The following is a 20949-nucleotide window of genomic DNA, read 5'->3' as shown; positions in this document are numbered from 1 at the left end:
ACAGATCCAAACTTTATAAGATTTATATATATCTTTTCCATATGGGTCCAAATGTTTTAGAGACTTTAAACCTCTATCTTTCCATGTTAACTTGAGCTACAATCCTCTATATTCACAATCAAAGTATGAGACAGATAATCTAAAGAATCTGGAGCTTTCAAATGGACAAAAAGATTTTTCCAGGAATACCTCAAATAACAACCCTACCTCAGACTTCATTTTAAGAAACCTGAGACGATACAGTGGAAAGTTTTTGCCTCTGTGATTATCTTCCTAAGACTCTAAATGTTGGGTTTTATTTTAATTGTTAACAAGTCTGATGCTGATTACTTGGTAAAGCTCCAAAAACATTTTATTGTCACCTTTTCTACTCTCTGCTCTGTGACTACAGAGTCTTGAAATGAAATGTGCAATGTTATTAAATCTTCCCCTTACTGAACACCTGAAGTCAGCTCATTTAAAGTGTAGGATGCTCCTGATGGCCATGTATGTTTGTACCAGGGCTGTGTTGGGATCTGTCAAGGAATGTTACGATGGGGCATGGTGGCTGGAGGTTGCCAGGTTCTTGCTCACAGTGCCACCATGATCATGACTGGGAAGCGTACCAGAAACCAGGCGCCTTGCAGCAGGAGCACAGTGGTGTCAAGCAGAGCCTGAGTGGAGCTGTCAGAACAGCTAAGCTGCAGGAATGAAAAATCAAGTCAATAAATGAGCAGCACTGAGTCTAATAATCCATGTAATGTTGTCTTTGAGAGTTTCTGAAAAGCATTATGACATAAGGTGTTTTTCAATGTCCTGAATTTGAGCAATGAAATACAAGAGGCATACAGATTAATGAATGCATCATTAACTGAGTGAATGTGGATTGATATTGTACATTCAGCTAAGTAATTTCAAAGACACAGAAGTCATATTGTTTGCAGATGACACAAAGTTATTGTGGAAGTAAATTGGAACAACTTCTAAATGAACTACAAAAAAACTAAGAAATTGAAGACTTGGTTTTTCTATAATCAATTAACACTGAATCTGAGCAAACAAAACTCATACTATTCAGGAGTCTGATGATAAATAACATAGAATTAAAATAAATTATCTGAAAGAACAAACTTCTTCCGGTGATAATAAATCACAAACCATCATGGTCATTATGAATATATCGATATAACCTGTAAAGCACACACAAAGTGTAATAGGGATCATAAATAAAACCACATCAACAGAACCATCAAATCCACTTTTTATTAAATACTCTTAAATTTAAAGACTTGGTTGACCTCAGAACTCTACACATGATTTATAAAGCAACAAACAAATCTTTGGCCCACAACATTTAGGACTTGATTAGGATAAAGACCAAATCATGACGACCTGAGAGAAATCGTTATGTTCAGCAAAGCTTCAGATGAGGATTTCTTCCACCTTGGTCTTGCCAAACCACATGCTGGTGGTTTTCACAAAGATTTAAAAGACTTCCATGTCATCTGCAGTTTTCAACATGGGAGCTACATACATGTTTTATCCTGTTTTACAGGTTTATTTCTTGTAGATTTTATTTTCTTGCCATTTAAATATAAAACATAGGCTGTTTTGACAAGACTCAGTGAATCTCAGTTAAAGTAAAAAAAAGAAAGAAAGAATTAACATGTAATGTACGTCTGTTTTTGCTTTTTTCCTCAGAGTTGGTGCAGTAGATCAAGGCTCATGCAGGAGACTGATAAAGTCAACTTTATATATGTTGGAAATGTTTCAGTCAGTGCCATTCATTTTCTTCCAACAAATGACGACATTTCTAGGATTAAATACTGGCTCTAACATCATAATCTACAATATTTGATAGGATGTTAAAAAGTGCATGCATGTTACACTTTACAAGTCGTAAAATCTTGATTGCTCGCAAAGATATGTTGTAACAAATGGTATAAAAAAATCCAGGGCTTTCTTAGCAATAATTGGATACTTGTCCATTTGTCGACACCAAAACGTTGAGAGTGTTGTTGTTCTGAAGAGTTGCTGTTGAACCTGGCTCTGCTGAATTTCAATGATTTCGTCAAGGTATTCATCATTGACATCTGCTGTCTCAACAGCAAACGTGAACGGCTGTCTCACCCATGCTGGATATGACTCTCTTGTAGGGAAATATCTGTCGAGAGACTTTGCAAGCTCATCTAAGTGCGTTGCAATTGTTTGCTTCAGTTCCGTGGATACAGAAACATCTCCGATTCCAGACACATCTTCGACCTTACTTACACAGTTGTCCAGAAGGGGGAAGTTTGCAAAGTTGTTGTTCTCTGTTCGTCGTTTCCATAACGTTAGCTTTTTTTGAAAAGCCTTCAGGTGTTCTTCCGCTTCTATGATATTTACTCCACCACCCTGCATCTGCTGATTGAGATGATTGAGAGCTGCGAATATATCAGCCATGTACGCTAAAATGAGAATGAACTCAGGATTTTTGAAGCAATCTGCATGACAGTGTTGGTGCTCTTGCAAAAACAGGGCTAATTCCACACGCATGGCAAAAACACGATTCAGCACCTGTCCCCGGGATAACCACCGAACATTAGAATGGTACAGAAGTACCTCGAATTCAGAGCCCATTTCTTTACACAGCTCACTGAAGATGCGGTGCCTCAGAGCACTATTTCGCACATAGTTCACACATTCCACCACGGTTTTTAATACTTCTGCCATTTTTGGAGGCAAGGTTTTTGTTGCCAATGCATGCCTGTGCAAAATACAATGAGTCACAATGATGTGTGGTGCATCGGCTTTTACTAGCGCACCAAAACCAGAGTTTCTTCCCAGCATGATGGGAGCTCCGTCTGTACAAACTGCAGAAACCATGTCCCATGAAAGATTGTTGTCTCCGAAGAAGTCATCCACAAGCTTCTTCACATCGGCTGCCTTAGTTGTTGTTGTAAGAGGCTTACAAAATAAAAAATCTTCTTTTATCATGTCATCTTTCACATAGCGCACAAAAACAGTAAGCTGGCTTAGATTAGCAACGTCTGTGCTCTCATCGAGCTGAAGGCTGAATTTTGCCGGGCTTGAAATCAGATCGGCGACTACTTGAGCCAAGATGTCTTTACTCATGTCTTCTATTCTGTCGCTGACGGTGTCATTTGAAAGAGGAATTTGTGATAATTTACCTTCGGCCGCTGTTCCGAGTATCAGATTTGCCATCTTTAACGCGGCTGGTTTCACGAGTGTTTCACCAATGGTGTGTGGCTTGCCCTGCTTTGCGATCAGGTAAGCAACTTCGTACGATGCTGTGAGGATCGGTTTGTTAACGGGTACAAATCCAAGAGCAGGCGGAGTGGGCCTTTCATCGAATCTGGCTCCCTTCACCTTGAATTCAGCAAGTGTTGTGTTCTTGTATTCCCCGTCTCCATGCAGCTTCAAGAAGTGTTCCTTTAGTTTTGCCGGTGCGAGACTAGAGTTGCTCAACTTGGCGTTGCAAATCATGCAGATAGGACGCTCACTCCCATCACGTTCCGTGATACATGTAAATCCATATTGTACATATTCGTCCAACCACTTTCTTTTTTTGCCCGACATAGTTAGTATGGATTAAAATGTTAAAAAAAAAATCACGCGAAGTACTACCACGACATTCACATGTTGACTACTGCGCGCGCTACATTCCCCGCAGCCCTGATTGGCCAAGCAGTGTAGCATGATCGTCTGCAGCCAGTGATGGCCAGAAGGGGGCGTGTCATCACAAATTTACACGATAATTCGGGCGTGGCTGGACCTCTGCGACCTCCGCAGTGGAGGCTCTGCCGAACCCCTGAGACCGACTCACCGAACCCCTAGGGTTCGATCGAACCCAGGTTAAGAACCACTGATCTAGACTATCTAAAATATACCCCAGCATTCCTGACCTGTGCAACAGATGCAACACCTCCCCCTGTGATTTAACTCATATGTTTTTTGCCTGCCCATCACTTCAATTATACTGGACTTTTTACTCTGAAGTGCTCTCTCATGTTTTGAGCGTTACTCTCAAACCATGTCCACTAGTTGCCATTTTTGGTGTTTCTGAGGACGGCACCCTGAACCTTAGTCGTAAGCAACTGGATATTATCGCTTTCACTTCACTGCTGGCACGACATAGAATTTTTCTGTTTTGGAAAGCTCATCACCCTCCAGCCCGATCGCGTTGGCTGGAAGATGTTATGTTCTTTTTAAAAATGGAGAAAATACAATTTAGACTCAGAGGAAATGTTAATAAGCCTTTTATCATTTACTTTAATTCATTGAAAACACTTACAACAGACTAAACTTTTGTACCATGGGGTTTTTTTTTGTTCTGGTTCTGGGAGGGAGTTGATTTTTTAATAATTTTTTTGTTTGTTTGTTGTTGTTTTCTGTGCGTGGGTTGTTGTTTTTTGTTTTTCTTCCTTTTTTTCTCTTTCTTTTTTCTGTTTTATTGTTATCATCCGAATTTTAATGGCCTAATCTGTTTTGATATATGTCTTTATATCGGTTGGTACTTGCTGTATTGGTCCTGAAATGTCAAATTACATGTGCAAAACTTTATAAATAAAGAGGGGGGGGAAAAGAAATACATGATGGACATATGATGTGAAAAATTCTCATCTAGTAAAAAAACCAAAACTAATGAGTTGTTGACTGTGAGCTGCAGCTGGTGTAAATCATGATTTTTATGGATATTTCTCACCGGTGAGTTGAGAACAGTTTAACTTGTTCTGCTTTCATATCAACTAGATCTGTGTTAGATGATTTTGATTTAACTTCCTGCTCTGGTTGTTTCAAACAAGCAACCAGTTTGATCTTTGCACCGATATTTGATTTACTTTCTATTATCAGAAGATTTGTGCACATAGTTTATAATTTCAAATGTTTCAGAGCAAATACAGCTGCTCTTTAAATATATTTTTGCATGAAATCTGTATTGTTTCAGTGAGTATTGAAACCTTATATGTGTAAAATGTTTTAAAATAAGCCAAATTATACCAATATTACACACAAATAATGACTTACACCTCTAATTTAGATCTTTGTGATCATGTGGAGAACATTACTGAGTTTATAAGGTAGCAAATGGTAGTTTCACCTTCTTTGAAATGCACCTCTACATTGTAAAAGTCTCTGACACTAAATCACTAAATCACCCACATAAGTCAATGTAAACAATGTCAAGGCTAACGATCCACATCAACGCCCATCATAAACCCACAGACACATGCACCTGGTTGCAACCAATAATCAAGTCACTTAATAATGCATTTGTGATGGCTTTCTGCTTTGGACAATTCATGCTGTACTGCCCGGCACAAGTGTCCAGAAACTGTGAAATGGAAGGCTGTTGGTATCTTCTGAATTAGTTAAATGTCACAATAAGGAGAGAGAGCACTGTCTATTTTTGATCACTTTCATCATATAGTATATATACACTAAGTTTATTCTGTCTGTAATTAATAAGAAAACTCCAGACAATTCCATTCTGAGCTTAAGAAGCTTCTGATAGGTTAGTAGAGTCCATTTGAGTAAATTGGTGGCACACCTGTGGATGCATATAAGGCACCCCCAAAATAACCTTAAATCGTATGAAAAAGCTTCTAGAAAACAAATTGTAGACTTTAAATTGGCTAGTTTTAAAATTAAAGAAACAGAGAGGATACAGCTGAAATTCAAACTGCTGGCCTTTCTTTGACCACTTCAAAGGATTACACACTGGTTACAGAATCTGTGAGAAATCTGAAGCTATATGTGACGAATACACATCAAAGATAAACTAGACTATATTATTAGCAACACTTCTGCCAATATGTGGAAAGCATTCAATGTCTGCTTCCCAACTGAGCAATGTGAGGAACATAAATGTTTTCTGTTATTTGCATTAGTGATGGGATTTCCGGCTCTTTTTAGAGATCCGGCTCTTTCGGTTCGGCTCACTAAAAAGAGCCGGCTCTTTCGGCTCCGAACCGGCTCTTCAGGTTGTTTTGTTGCTTTAATTAATTTATTATTAACAATAATATAAAATTATGCACAAAAGGAATTACTAACGTAAAAAGTGGTTTTATTTATATATGTTTATATATAAATATATGCGGTGGCCCCTAGAGACAAAACACGTACAAACTCCAAAACACATTTCTAGCATGAACTGAACTTCCAAAGCAGAGCTACTAGATCACTTAAATTACACAATTGAAAGCATGTGTGTATTGTTTGTGTATTTATACACAGGCACTCATATATATATTCAAATAATTTAAAAAAAAGTTCATTTACCTGTTATTACCACACACCAAATCCGGTCGTTGGTACTTGCTGGCTTGTGTAGCCACAAGATAACAAAGGCTCAACACTGCGCCCAGCATCCTGGAGCACTTCTGTTGTCTTTTGTACGTGTTTTGAGTTTTTATGTGCTTCTGAGTTTTTATATGCTTCTGAGTTTTTACGTGCTTCGGAGTTTGTACGTGTTTTTACGTGTTTTGGAGTTTTTACGTGTTTTGGAGTTTGTACGTGTTTTTACGTGTTTTGGAGTTTGTACATGCTTCAGAGTTCGTACGTGATTTGAAGTTTGTATGTGCTTTGTCTCTAGGGGCCACCGTAAATATACTTTTATTTATTCACTCCACATAAAATGTAATAAATAAATCATATAATACAAAAATCAACTATTCACATTTCAAGTTTTAACTATTTAAATTTTCAGCTTTTTCCTTTCACAAATTTAAAGTGAAAAGAACACAAAACACTGCAAACCACAACACAATTAAATATAAATTATAATATGAAAACTAAAAGAACATGCATATTCTCTGTCATATGGACCTGCATGAATAAACTTTCTCAATCCTTTATCATCTGCAACCGAAAATAGTTGTGGATGATTACTATACCTTTCTAATGTTGTTGTCCCTGCCTCTCTTTCTCTCTCTCTGGCTCTGTTCCTGTGCTACTGAGTGTAACTACCGCCCCTCCCCCCTCTGCCCAGCGTAAAGCACAAGGCTCGCGTGCAGAGTGAAGCGGAAAAAAAGTGCGAGAGAGAGGCTGAGAGAAAGAAAAAAAAAAAAAAACCCACGTGACTGCTCGCGATAAGGAGCCGGCTCGCGTCGTTCACGTCAAAGAGCCGGCTCTAAGAGCCATTTCGTTCGCGAACGACCCATCACTAATTTGCATTCCTATCAGCGTAAAGCTGGGCATACACTGTGCGTTATTCAGCTTCTGCTCAAACTGTACGATTGACTCGCAGGGGTTAGAAGTTCGTAGGTCACGATGCAGGGTCTCACACTATACGGCCCAATGCTCTGATGCCACCCGATTGCTCACACTGTGCGTCCAAAAAAATGAAGGTTATAAAAGAAAATCTGTGGCTCACTCTCTCTCTCTGTCTTTCACTCACACAGACACGCACACCACCACCATCAACTTTGCTAGTTTGCTAATGAAAAACATTGATGATCAGGCCACTGTGATTGAGCAGCAGTGTAGATCCAACTATTTTCACGGTCGTTGTGGTCGTGATGATTTTGAATGGGGCTGCAGGGCACGGGGCGATCCGCGTTAACTCGCTAATGGAGATTTGCTGCGTTAATGCAGTTATGGCGTTAACGTCATTTTAACGAGATTAACGCTGACAGCACTAGAAAAAAATAAATAAAACAAAACACATTTACATGACTTTAGTGTGATAGGTACCAATTACAAAGTTATTTTATTTTCTTAAAGTTTATCTTAATATTATATACCAAATGTGTGTTGTGTTCTCATTTCCAAGCATGAGTTCTTAATCCGGTTGTTCAGTCTGACGTCACTAGCCGTGTCTGGGCCTAAACTCCGCTGCAGGTCCATATATCAAACGATCACTATGGCATTACTGAGAGTTGAAAAACTGTCTAAAGTCTTTCATCTTTAATAAAATGATCAGCGTTCTGCTCTACCAGGTGTAACAATTGAGTTTAACATCCACACATCCATGAAAACGGAATTTATGACATTTAACGGAGTTAGAAGTTAGCAGGGAGTTAGCTCGCTAGCTTCTATCTAAATACAATATAGCATGTCCTTACTGCGGGGTTTTGGAAACAAATTAAAACGTACAGCTCTGTTATCACTTCCAGCATAAATGAAGACAGGAACTAAACAGCAGTGACGTTTGTAGGGTTACTGAAGTTGGGCTAGCTGGTATATAATGATGTGCTATGTGACCGCTAGCGACACAGCTATGTTAGCATGATATAAACAAGCTAACTTTTTTTCCACTCGATAAAAGTTAACGTGAGTGTTCTCGGTGGTCAGGAACAAATGTAATTGCATGGCAGGATGCTGTAAAAGGACCAAACTTCAGCCAAGAGAACAACTGAGATAATCCATCCACAATACGAGGTTAGTCATTCATATACTGCTGCATGGGCTTGGCTGTAGTTACATCCTAAGGTTTTAAAAACTGAGCTTAAATAAATGATTAGCGGTAATAAAAGCCGAGGGAGGTCAACAGTGATCACTGACTGTTTTAGGAGCTTTTTGAGATTAAATAGAAGAAAATACATAACATTAAACATGTAAACAACACAAAAGCCATATTAAACACAGACTACTTTAGACCCGGAAGTAGGATTCGTCACGTCATCACTTAACAATCGGATTATCAGTGCTCATGGTCACAGGATCTTTGCATTTTTGTAGTCAATAGATAATAAGTACTTGAAATATGCATTGTGACAAACTAATTGCAGGAATTTGCAAAGATAAGACTGACATTTCCCTCAGATATGTCCATCAGTGTAAAATTGAGTTTTACAGAGCTTTTGAAAGTTTGACTTGATTTGGAACAATTCTCATCTACGGAATTAAGTGGTCATACTTCTTATCTCCTCCCCCTGTATGTATCTTTGTTGTTGTGAATTTAAACCCCAGATAAGAATTCTTTCTTTCTGAAAACAGAAAATGTAAGTATGGGGTTAGATCTTGGAGCATTTTACTATAGCCACTACGTAATCATGAGTCATGTGTAGACTTCTTGTTGCTATCATTGATTTTTACTCTTCTTTGGTTTTGTGAGTGTATTAACAAAACCATGGTGATGATTGTGGTGTTTTGTTGTTCTAAAAATGTTTTTTTAATTAAGAAATAATATGCATGTACTAGCTTGTATATAATCTTAATGATATATATATATATATATATATATATATATATATATATATATATATATACATTAGTATAAAGTCATACAGTAGGTTTGCTTGGATTCTAAAATATTTTAAGTTTGCACTTGTCATGCGACATCGTTTGGGAATTAATGTTAAACAAATTTTAATTTATATTTTAAAACACTGCTATACACATAATAGCAGTAGCAGTCACATTCTCAAAAAACTTGAAATCGCTTGTGCTTACTTCCGTTAATTCTTTCTTCTTCTTAAGCTGAAACACTGCGGGCATCTTTGCTGCCCTCCACAGACAAAGTGCAGACTGTGCAAATAAACAGTTTTTCGAATTTTAGACGAGGATGCTGCAAGAGAAAAGCTAATTTAAATGTCCCCTGCATGATATTTGGAAAATGTTATACTGTCTGCTTCCTAGATTTGATAAATGTAAATTGGGATGTGATACACTGCACTGGTATGACATTTTTCCTGATTACTGTTAAAATATACTGTAAAGTATTTACTCTGATACTGATATGATGTAATTTGTGTTGTACACTCACAACTTTACGTAGTATCCTTATACTCAGAATTTCATTAACTGTAAAACGTGTTCATTTATCAGTAAACGACCATCTTTTCCTGCAGACACATTATGTCTTTCCAAAAACAATAATAAATACATAAATCAAAACCAAATTGAGCTGAGTGTTTCTTTTTATTCACAGAACACAGCAGCCTTAAGGAAATGCTCCAAATTCGTCAGTTTACACAGTTGATCAAAGTGGAATTTTAGTGACAGGATTCAACTTGGAATTTCCAGTAAATTTAGATTAAAATTCTCAATGCGGAGCCTGAGGATGTAAATCCAAGTACCCAAACTTATTAAACCGAGTCAAACTTACAATCACTGCAAAGCTAACTGCAATAGTCAGTGCACTGAACAAATAATCTCTTTAGACTGTAGCATAATTACATGTAACATTCAATACATTTAAATAACCCCACCTTTTAAAATATGAGGCAGAGGTGTGTTCATAGACAATTTGCACATTCCAAGCAAGTTTAAAGTGATCACATTGCATGTGTTCATTTCCCTCCCTACAACAACTGAAGTAATAATTTGGTTTCTTACGTGCAAGCAAAGAGTCTCAGTGCGATTCACAAGTGAACTTACTCAGCGTCAATTAACGCTGTCAGTGTGAATGGATTTATTTTCCACCTGTGAATTTTAGTAAATGTCAATTGCAGTGAGATTTATTACTACATCAATTTGACCACAAATGACTCCTAAAATTGCCAAGTATCTCTTAAGGTGGATAAATTAATTGAAATAAATACTATCTACTGTAGTTTAACCATCTGGCTAAAATGGTACTTCTGTGTTTTGTATTGGAGGATCTACATAAAACTCCCGCTGCTACTATGGATAACTGATTGAATAAGGTTACATTATTATATGTCTCCCTGCCTTTAAACACACATTCAGAAAAGATCAGGGTGTAAAATTCTTCCCACGTTCTTCCTGCTTTTAAATCAGTGTCAAAACACATCGTTGTGGCTACTCCAACAGGAGTTGTGAGGTTTAATCTCTGTGAATACAACCACTCGAACAGCACAAAAATCAGAGCAAACTGAAAGGTAACTTGCCAAAATCCAGATTGTGTATAAAGGATAAAAAGAATGTGGTTGAAACGCACGCAATCATTTTTATTTTCAAAAGCATTTTGTTATTGAAGGAACTGTCCCAGCTGCTAGATCACTACGTCGTGTCAAATACAAACTGACAATCTAGCAAAATCTGTTGTTCATTCAGATCATTTACGTTGTTTTTCATTTTCATTAAGACTAACAAATCTTTTTATTAATGTCCATGTCAATTTTGACAAAAATGACAGAGCTAAAATGAAATTGTACGTTTCACTTTTTTCAAACAACTGACCTGTAAAGTTCAGTCTTTGTCAGTAAGTGAGCTTCTACAGCTCAACAATTAACCCTCAAGAAACCCTGTTTTGAACTTGGGTGCAATCCAAAGCATATCTTTTTCATAACACATCACTACTTCTGCAGCATCACACCTTTAAAAGAAAAACAAAATACCCTTAAGTTCCTCAGAGAGAACAACCAGGCTGTTAGTTTCATGTTGAGGTAACCAAAGTCAATCTGTTGGTCCCAAATCATCCAAGTTGGATGTCACCTCCCGGTAGAAGCACTGTCTTGCTGGGCACCGTGGTGTAATGGGGGTCCAGTTTGGGCACAAAGCCTTTAAAGTCTCTGGAAGCCTGAGTCCCAAACATGTCTAGCACCTGTCGGTTCATCAGAGCAAACCTAGAAAATCAGAGAGAGAAAAGGCCCTGTACAGTTTTATTGAAGACAACACGAACAAAGCTGATGTTGAATAAAAGTGACAACTTATCTAAAATATTGTTCGTTTATGTGAGATTCCTGCAAAGTAACTTTGATATCTTCTTGTATGGTTTGGATCAAAGCCTGATTAACAACAAGCACTCCAAGTACACAGGCCTCTGCAAGGCAGCTCAATCTCTGGGCACTATTTACTCTTAAGGGTAGTAGTACTGTCATTTTCATATATTCATTTTGTTTTCATTGGTATTTTTAAACGTACTTTGAGAAGTTTGTAGTGCAGCAAAAATCAGATAACATCATGACAAAGGTTTACTTTAAATATACAAACATTTTGCAGGAGTAGGTAATGGATAACAGGAATTGATTGGTAAATAACTGGACATGAATAACTTGAGTTTATTATTTATTATTACACTACATTACATTTCTAACTAACTAGCCAGCTCATTCTCTTTCTCTCCACAATTCTTTGCAGGCATCTCATGCGTCTCATACTGGGGTCAACTTGAAAGAAAGGCAAATGAGAAATATAAAAGTGAGGTCAGAGGTCAAATGTGACATGATATTTGGATGCAAACTGTAATGTGCTATTTAGAATCCCCACACACCAGTATCATTTCTGAAATGCTGCCAATACAAACGAATTCAGTAAAATTGTAAGAATATTTTTACAGACACTTTAAGTATGACCTTATTTGACCTTGAAGAAGCGGTCAGAGGTTCAAAGTAAGATGACATTTACAATGTCCATACATCCATACCCGCCTTTATCTTTATGGATTAATAATGTGCTATATTTAATTCTAGGTTTCCGCCCCCTCCAAATAAATCGAGATATTTGTTTGTCCCAGACATGGAACTGAGATTTGGGGATTTTGATAGGCAGAGACATAAACAGATACAGTAGTCTGGGTAGGACTGACATTTTAATGACCTCCATTCTCGCGCTAAAATCAAAAACAAGTGTTGACCATTGGGTGAGGTCCTCTTTAATCTTTTGGCTCACGGGCTCAAAGTTTTTTTTATACAAGTCATCTAATGATTTAGTCAGCCATACTCCTAAATATCTAATTGCTTTCAGAGACCAATCAACAGAAAAAAATTTTTTAACCTCATTCGACGGGCTATAGTTAAAACTTAAAATTTGTGTTTTTCCTATGTTGAGTTTGTAACCAGAATACATCCCAAACCTTCCCAGCAAATCTAAAAGGGTCTGGATGGACTGGTCTGGATTTGACAAGTACAAAAGAACATCATCAGCATATAATGCTATTTTATGTTCTCTTGAATTAACCACGACCCCATGAATACTATTATTTTCTCTTATTGCCTGTGCTAAAGGTTCAATGTAAAGAGCGAAAAGAGTCGGAGACAAGGGACAACCTTGACGAGTAGATCTTTCCAACTTTATACGGTCCGTGACTCGTCCGTTTATCTTGATTCTCGCGGTAGGCATTGAATATGTCTTAATACTGTTAATGGAGTTCTCAGCAAAACCAAACCTTTCTAGGACCAAGAACAAATACATCCAGTTGACGCAATCAAAGGCCTTTTCGGCATCCAGACTAATTAGTACCGCTTTATGATTATTTTCTCTTACATTATCGATTATGTGGAGAGAGCGTCTTATGTTGTCTTGGGTTTGCCGGCCCCCAACAAATCCAGTTTGATCTTCATCAATCAAATCTGGGATGAACGAGTTTAGCCTATTAGATATAATTGAGGCATAAAGCTTATAATCTTGGTTTAGGACTGATATCGGCCTATATGAGCTGCACAGCATTTTGTTCTTACCGTCTTTAGGTATAATTGTTATGATTGCCTCAGACCATGATGGGGGGGTGGACATATTCTCTAATGTCCAGTTCAATGACCTTAGCAAAACTGGAAGCACCTCCACCTCAAATGCTTTATACCACTCAGCCGGCAGGCCGTCTGTACCTGGTGTTTTGTTATTTTTTAGTTTCTTTAAGGCCATTTCCAGTTCTTCTTTCTGAATCTGTTTGGTTAGGCATTCATTTTGACACTCGCCAATTGATGGCAAATCTAATGAATTAAGAAACATTTTTATATCTTCTGTATTGGCTTGTGCAGGTTGTGCGTATAAAATTTTGTAATAGGTTTGGAATGCCAAGTCAATTCCTTCCTCACTTTGTAATTTCCCGGTTTGGGGATCAAGGACTGAGCATATAGAATGCGTCATTTGCTTTTTACGAAGTTTTCTAGCAAGTAATTTTGTTGCCCTTGGCCCCGTTTCATAATATGATTGTCTCATAAATTTGTATTTTTTCTCTTCTTCTTCCTGATATATATCAAGAATTTGTTTTTTAATTTTCTGAATTTGTTTCAAGGTCTGGTCAGATTGAGTCTTTTTGTGTCTGTTTTCTAAATCTTTTAGTGTATTTTCAAGTCCATTTAGCTGATTCTCTTTAGCTTTCTTCAGAGCTGCACTTAGTGATATAAATTTGCCCCTAACAACTGCCTTTAAGGTGTCCCATAAAATGTTAGGATTTACCTGGCCATTATCATTTATTTCTAGAAAATGTTTTATTTCGGCTTTTATCTCTTTTATAATAGCCTTATTGTTAAGTAGACCTGTATTTTACGGTGGCCCCTAGAGACAAAGCACGTACAAACTCCAAAACACTTGCAAACTCCAAAACACATGCAAACTCCAAAACACTTGCAAACTAAAAAACACATGCAAACTCCAAAACACATGCAAACTCCAAAACACGTACAAACTCCAAAACACTTGCAAAATCCAAAACACTTGCAAACTAAAAAACACATGCAAACTCCAAAACACGTACAAACTCCAAAACACGTACAAACTCCAAAACACTTGCAAAATCCAAAACACTTGCAAACTCCAAAACACATGCAAACTCCAAAACACATGCAAACTCCAAAACACGTACAAACTCCAAAACACTTGCAAAATCCAAAACACTTGCAAACTAAAAAACACATGCAAACTCCAAAACACATGCAAACTCCAAAACACGTACAAACTCCAAAACACTTGCAAAATCCAAAACACTTGCAAACTAAAAAACACATGCAAACTCCAAAACACGTACAAACTCAAAAACACATGCAAATTCCAAAACACAACGGAAGTGCTCCAGGACGCTATATTGACATATTCCTAGTGCCTATGTCACAACTTTTTACCCTATGTCTATCATTTCTAAAGACAAAGAAAAGATCTATTCTTGAATATACGGCATGGGGGGGGGGGGGGGGGGGGGTGAAAAGTAAGTAAAATCTCTATGCTTTGGATGCATTTCTCACCAAATATCCAATAAGCCCAAGTCATCCAGGCCCTTTCTTAGCAATTTACTCTGTGAAGTCACTATCCTCTTATTATTAGAGGTATCATCCTTATGCATGATTGTATTAAAGTCCCCTGCGCATATTAACACACCCTGAGACTCCGAGGAGATCAATTCAAGGATTTTCTTAAGAAGTTTCAAATCATAATTTGGTGGTAGGTAGACTGAAAGAAGAGTTACCATTTTGCCCTCTATTTTACCTTGAATTAACACATATCTGCCTTCATTATCCTTTACTTGTCTGGCAAGTTCAAAATGTAGGGAGTTGTGTATCAATACTGCAACTCCTCTTTTGTTACCTGTTTTAAAAGAGCTGTAAAATGTATTTGTGAATCCAAACTTCTTTAACTTCTCATGCTCTGTTTGAGATAAATGAGTTTCTTGGAGAAACACAATCTGTATTTTTTCCCGCTTTATCTTAGACATGACTCTACTCCTCTTAACAGGGTTGTTAAGTCCATTTACATTCCATGAAGCTGCTCTAAAGTCACGGTTACTCATACCGGTATTTCCAACCACTTATGTCAACACTCTGAACATAGAACTATAAGAACAAAATAACCACAAAAACTGAACATATGTTACCTTGACTTCCACTCTTGGGGCTTTATAGTGCCCTGTCATTCTATAGTGTCCATTCTTACAATATTGGAGAAAAAATCCTACCATGTGTTAGTAGCTCCATCGCTGCATCCAGCAGCTTGCTCTTGTCTCTGCGCATTTTAAGTATCTCTCTCGGTCCTGATCAACATAGTCTGTTTTACACGACACAGGTCTAACGCAAAAAATGGTATAAAGTAAAAACGTTACGGGGGCAATACGTACAATGCCAGCATATGGTAGAGGTATTTCTTTACAAATCTTAAATAAGATGTAATAGAAAGGCTAAACACCTCTTCCTCTATTATAATAAACTGAGATTAGGAAACAGTACTTACAGAGCCAAAACAGGTATTTTAGCCGCTTAGTCCAGTGAGGCTTAACACAAGATAGTTTATACTTATTGTCTGAGAAATCCATGAAGCCTTCCGCGAACACGTTCGGAGTGTGAGCTATCCGTTTTCTCCCAGTGTGCGCTTCGGGTGAGAACCTGTTCCCAGTTGACATCCCCGCAGCGTGGCATCTCCACAGCGTAACCCCGCTTCTTCATATCCTCTGCCGCTTCTGATGCACTCTTGTACAGGCGTGGTCCGCTCTCCCAATGAATTCTCATTTTAGCTGGGTATGGTGTCTGGAAACGAATTTTTTGTTCTTTGAGGATCTTCTTAATGTCCTTGTATTCTTTGAGCTTGTTGTTAATCTCAGTCGGTAAGTCGTGTGTAAAAGTGATAGTTTTGCCCTCATAAGAAATTTTCTTAGCCCAAGCTGCTCTCAGGACTTTGTCTTTTATGTCATACCTCTGGAAATTAACCACAATAGACCTTGCAATTGCTATGTCTTGCGGCTTTGGTCCCAGTGATCGGTGAGCGCGCTGAATCTGCAACTCCTCATCTTCGGGAAGGGCAAGTTCTTTCTTTATGAAGTTGTTAATGAATGCCATCATATCATTCTCCTCAGCACCTTCCTTAATTCCGTATATACGGAGGTTGTTGCGGCGCGATCTTCCTTCCAGGTCCGTGACTTTGGTCTGGAGAGTTTTCTGCTGGTCCAGACAGTGAATTAGCGCATCGATCAGGTCCACATTCACTGTCTCAAGTTCGTTCACACGTTGTTCTGCTTCAGTTAGCCTAGTGGCGTGATTACGAATATCCACGATGGCATCTTGTAGCTTCTGATTCATCTCAGCCTTTAGGTTATTCAGATCTTCTTTGATTTCTTTCCTCATCTCTCGGATGTTATCACTCAAATTTTGTATTGCTTTAGCCATTGTTAGCTCGTTTTCCTCACTTTGCTCCGTGCTCCTCTTCATGCTAGCTCCGTCGCCGTCGTCCTGTAAGGTGTCTTTTGCCTCTCTGTAACTTTTGGAGCCCCCCTGTGTCTTTTTACATCTGCCTCCACGCATTGTATATCATCATCAGTATGAATACGTTTATTGTATCGAGTTTGTGGAGTTTTCCTCACTTATGATCAGGAGCGGACAAAAAGTTAATCCGCCATCTTGGAGCGCTCACCGGAAGTCTCCTCTTCTTTTTCTTTTTCATTTCTGCAGCTCTGTCTGAATCTCCGTCAGAACTTCTACGGGATGATAGAGAACCAATGACATTGTTTAACAAAACCGAGATCAAGCTTTACGGCCAGCCTAAGACAGAAAAAGTGACCCATTATCAATAAAATGATGAAAATTCTTTCCGTTTTTAAGAAAATAATAATACTGATAGTGAGCTTTAACCCCATATTATTTTCAAAAAAAATCTAGCTTAAAACAAACAAACACATTTCCTTCTGTTTTCATTAAAGGATCGAGAAAAAGATGGCAGTACTCACCCACTCTCACGGTGTCTGTCTTTATCCTTTGATTTCTTCTTTTTCTTACTCTTTTTGTGTTTTTTAGTGTGGCGGGCCTCAGAGCTGTCGTCCCTGTCTTTGCTGAGAGTCCTCTTGCAATTTTGATCCTCTTTGTCTGGAGAGGAAAGGCAAGCCCGTGGCGGGGAGCCCTTGAACTTGTTTGTTTCTGGTGCTGTAGAAGGTGAGAAATTTCCTTCCTTTGAGGAGTAATTTTCTCTCTCTTTGCCATTACTCTTATCCTTCATTGCCCAGGAGTCTTTGCTATCCTGCAGCCACCTCCGACTGCCACGAGACTCCTCTCGGTGGGAGTAACCATATCCCCTTCGCTCATGGTCAATGTCCTCTCTTGACCGGTAGCGGTAGTAATGGTAATGGTTAGAGCACCTGTCACAATCACGCTCCCGAGGGTGCTGGAAGGTTCGCTCCCGGTGACGATCGGCCTCCCATTCCCTGTAGTAACGTCCAGAAAGGGGGAAACGATCCCTGTACTGGCGGTGGTGACCGTCTTTGTAGTCCCGTCTGTACCGGTGACGATCGTCGTCGCTTTCTCGTTCGTGACTCCTATCCCTGTAGTGTCTTTCTCTATCTCTTCCAGAGCTAGAGTACAGCCGTTCCCTGTCTCGGGAAGATCATTTTTCATTGCAACTAGAACTAGGCTTGGACTGATACTGCTCCTTAGTATCCTTACGTCCTTCAGTCCCTGTTGTTGCACATTTATCTTGTGGTAGATCCTTGGCTTCATCCTTGCTTACGCTAACTTTCTGTGGAGCTGCAGAAGCTCCACTGGTGCTTTGAGAGCAGCCCGGCTGAGGGGGTAAGGCTGCAGGGTTGCCATCTTGCCCAGAAGAAGAAAGAGCGGAAGCAGATTCTTTAGCTGCAACAGAAGGGGTAGTTGTAGCAGTAGCTGAGGGTGAAGCGCTAACGGCGGAGGATTCTGTACAGTGAGGCAGGGGTTCAGATGGAGTTTTAGCCCTTGTGACAGGAGTGGAGAAATCCTGGCTTTCATTAGCAGCAGGATGAATGCTCTGAGAAGAACTAGCCTGGGATGAGGCATCTTTGCTGGAAAAATAAAATACAAAAGCAATATGAGCAATGCTTTGTCACACTGGCAGAGAGGAAAGTCAGCACAGTTTTAAGATCACTCCTCTAAACTTAAAAATTTAAATGCATAAAATGGACAGCAGAGCAATAAGTTTTTTTTAGTTCAGTGTTAGGCTTACTTTGGTTGGCTATGGTCACTGCCTATTCCATTAGCAACAGGAGCCGTAGACGTCAAACTGCCATGATTACTGCCAGAGATCTGATGTGCCCAAAATAAATAAAAGAAATATTAATAATATGCCCCTTTAAAAAAACAAAACAAAAACCCAAACAGACAAGCATTATAAAAGTAAAGACAAGATTTACCTTGTCAGGGCCGCTGTGTCCATTCACTTTGTGATGACCATTGTGGTGCCCATTTTGGCTGGATTTGAAGTCTCCATACGCTTGTCCATTTAATCCATTGCCGTGATGGTGCACTCCTGACTCCCCATTGGCGGTTTTGGGAGAATTATCAAAGACATTTCCTGTGTCTTTATTTTCATTAGGATGAGACTTGGATGAACTGCCGTTATCCAGAGTGCCACAGTTCTCTTGGTCTGATTCCCCGTTTCCTACAGGGTTCTGATCCCCATTACAGAAAGGCATGCCGCTGACTTGGTTTAGTGCACGCGGAATAAAACAAACGTCTGGTTGGACGTCTGAGGTAGACTGTGAGGAGGACAAAGAGCTGGAGGAGGAGGAGGAGCTGCTGGCGGAGGACGGCTGGCAGTAAGAGGAGGAAGAAGCAGATGGGTTCGGTTTGCTTAGCCCAATTGAAAATGAAAGCTTCTGTTGTTTGTCGCTGTCTGGAATCATTGTGGGCCGGCTTACTGAGTGGGAGATGGAAGCAGAGGAAGCAGAAGAAGCTAGTCCATGGTTTGGTTTCCCCACCACACTGCCGCTGGTGCTGGGCTTGGAGCTTGTGGGATAGTCCCTCAGAGATCCATTCCCATTAACATGAAGAGAACTCTGAAGGAACAAGAAGTCACAACAACAGGTTTTTAGAAGAGAAACACTGGGTTTAACAAAAACAACAACATTATCAGTACCCTCAGGTGAGGAAGTACCTTGTTCATGTGTGGTGGCAGCTGGGGACCTATGAAGCCAACACTGTTGTGATGCATGGTGGCGATGGTGCGTGGGATCACCACCGGCTGGGGAGATGACTGACCAGATATGCCAGCGTTATGGTTCAAGTGGCTGTAGTCCCCAGTTTTTTTCACATCTGTGCACCTGATGACATGGAAAAAAGAATATTAACCATGACAAAGCATCAACATTATAACATTAGGTTATAATAATACATTTTCTACAAGAAAAGTGGGAATAAACATGTCTACATTATTAAATCATGATGGGAAAAGTTCTACTGAAGGAATAAGCCTAGAATGTTTAAAAATACCGATGTTTACTCACTTGATGTAGAAGAGGACATATGCCTGCTGGTTGAGAACGGTCCTAATGTCACTGACTGACACGGACGAGTCATTCATCTGAAACCAGTGCCCATTGCTGGCCTGTGAGACAGAATGAGAGAGATGTGACACAGCAGATTCAGTTTCTGAATTGAATTTGAGCTAAAAAGAAGAATCTTATGGCTATATAGGGGTCTTTTTTTTCTTTCTTTCAATGCATACAAAGTATTTTTCTCTGTTTGCATTCAGTTTTCTGCTGAAATGTGTTGTTTATGGTGTGTGTTTGTTTGTACTACGCAACAGCAGCATTCAAACAGATTCGGGCACAGCCAGTACCTTAATATAGCAGAAATAGTGTCCAGCATGACAACTCAATTCAGAGTGAACCAGCACAGCATACAGCCTGTAGAGCTGGGGCTCCCCGTGGGACTGAGACACTGTTACTATTTCTACCATTTCTTCTTGGAGCAACTGTAATGCACATAATTTCCTTAGGGATTAATAAAGTATTCTGATTCTGATTCTGATTGTTTCAGGATGACCTGCCATTATCCAATGACACATCTGCTTACCTGTATCTTTTGCTCGTTTCTCCTCCTCTTCTTTTCTCTTTTTTCTAAACTGAGGACCTGATGGCTTTGAACTTTTCTTGTCCATCTTCCATTGGTTTTAATTTTGCACTGCAGTATGAACACCCATCCCTCAACCCAAGGATCACCACAACATGATCTAACACACCTACACCTTAGTTCACAGATTCATTTTGTCTAGGGTGCATTTCTGAGATTTCACACAACCCAGGATTCAAATCATGAATACATAATGGGCTTGGATTTACATCATTATGAATGAAATGCGCTCTATTTGGAAGCAGCCGCCCCCTCCTCCCCTTTCGGTTGTGTGTGAGACTTTAAATCATCAAACTGTAAATTTTAAATTGTTATTGATCCCTTTATCCCTAGTCCTAAAGTGTATATTTATTTTCTTACTCTTCTTATATATATTATTTGTTTACTTGCACTGCTGTAACTGGAGCTTCGTTGTCTCGTCTCTCTTTGTTCAGTCTGACGTCACTAGCCGTGTCTAGGTCTAAACTCCGCTGCAGGTCCATATATATCAAACGATCACTATGGCAATCTGTTGTGTTTAGAACCACGTCTTCAAGCAACTTAAAGA

General features: G+C 39.1%; 1 protein-coding gene and 1 pseudogene across 1 annotated transcript; both read right to left on the bottom strand.

The window, feature by feature from the left end:
* Window positions 1-569: 569 nt before the first annotated feature.
* On the bottom strand, window positions 570-3465 carry LOC146625820 (protein FAM200C-like). Its single transcript, XM_085362211.1, has 2 exons — window positions 2023-3465; window positions 570-680 (listed from the first exon to the last, which is right to left on the bottom strand). The coding sequence occupies exons 1-2, from the start codon at window positions 3463-3465 to the stop codon at window positions 570-572; spliced, it is 1554 nt and encodes a 517-aa protein (XP_085218337.1).
* A 13422-nt stretch (window positions 3466-16887) lies between these two features.
* On the bottom strand, window positions 16888-20229 carry LOC146625819 (uncharacterized; annotated as a pseudogene).
* Window positions 20230-20949: the final 720 nt, after the last annotated feature.

Source organism: Diplotaxodon limnothrissa, linkage group LG9, assembly GCF_057381915.1.
Source record: "Diplotaxodon limnothrissa isolate DT_005_m linkage group LG9, D_limnothrissa_male_GT1.1, whole genome shotgun sequence".
NCBI lineage: Eukaryota > Metazoa > Chordata > Actinopteri > Cichliformes > Cichlidae > Diplotaxodon > Diplotaxodon limnothrissa.
This window is presented reverse-complemented; position numbering and strand designations above follow the sequence as displayed.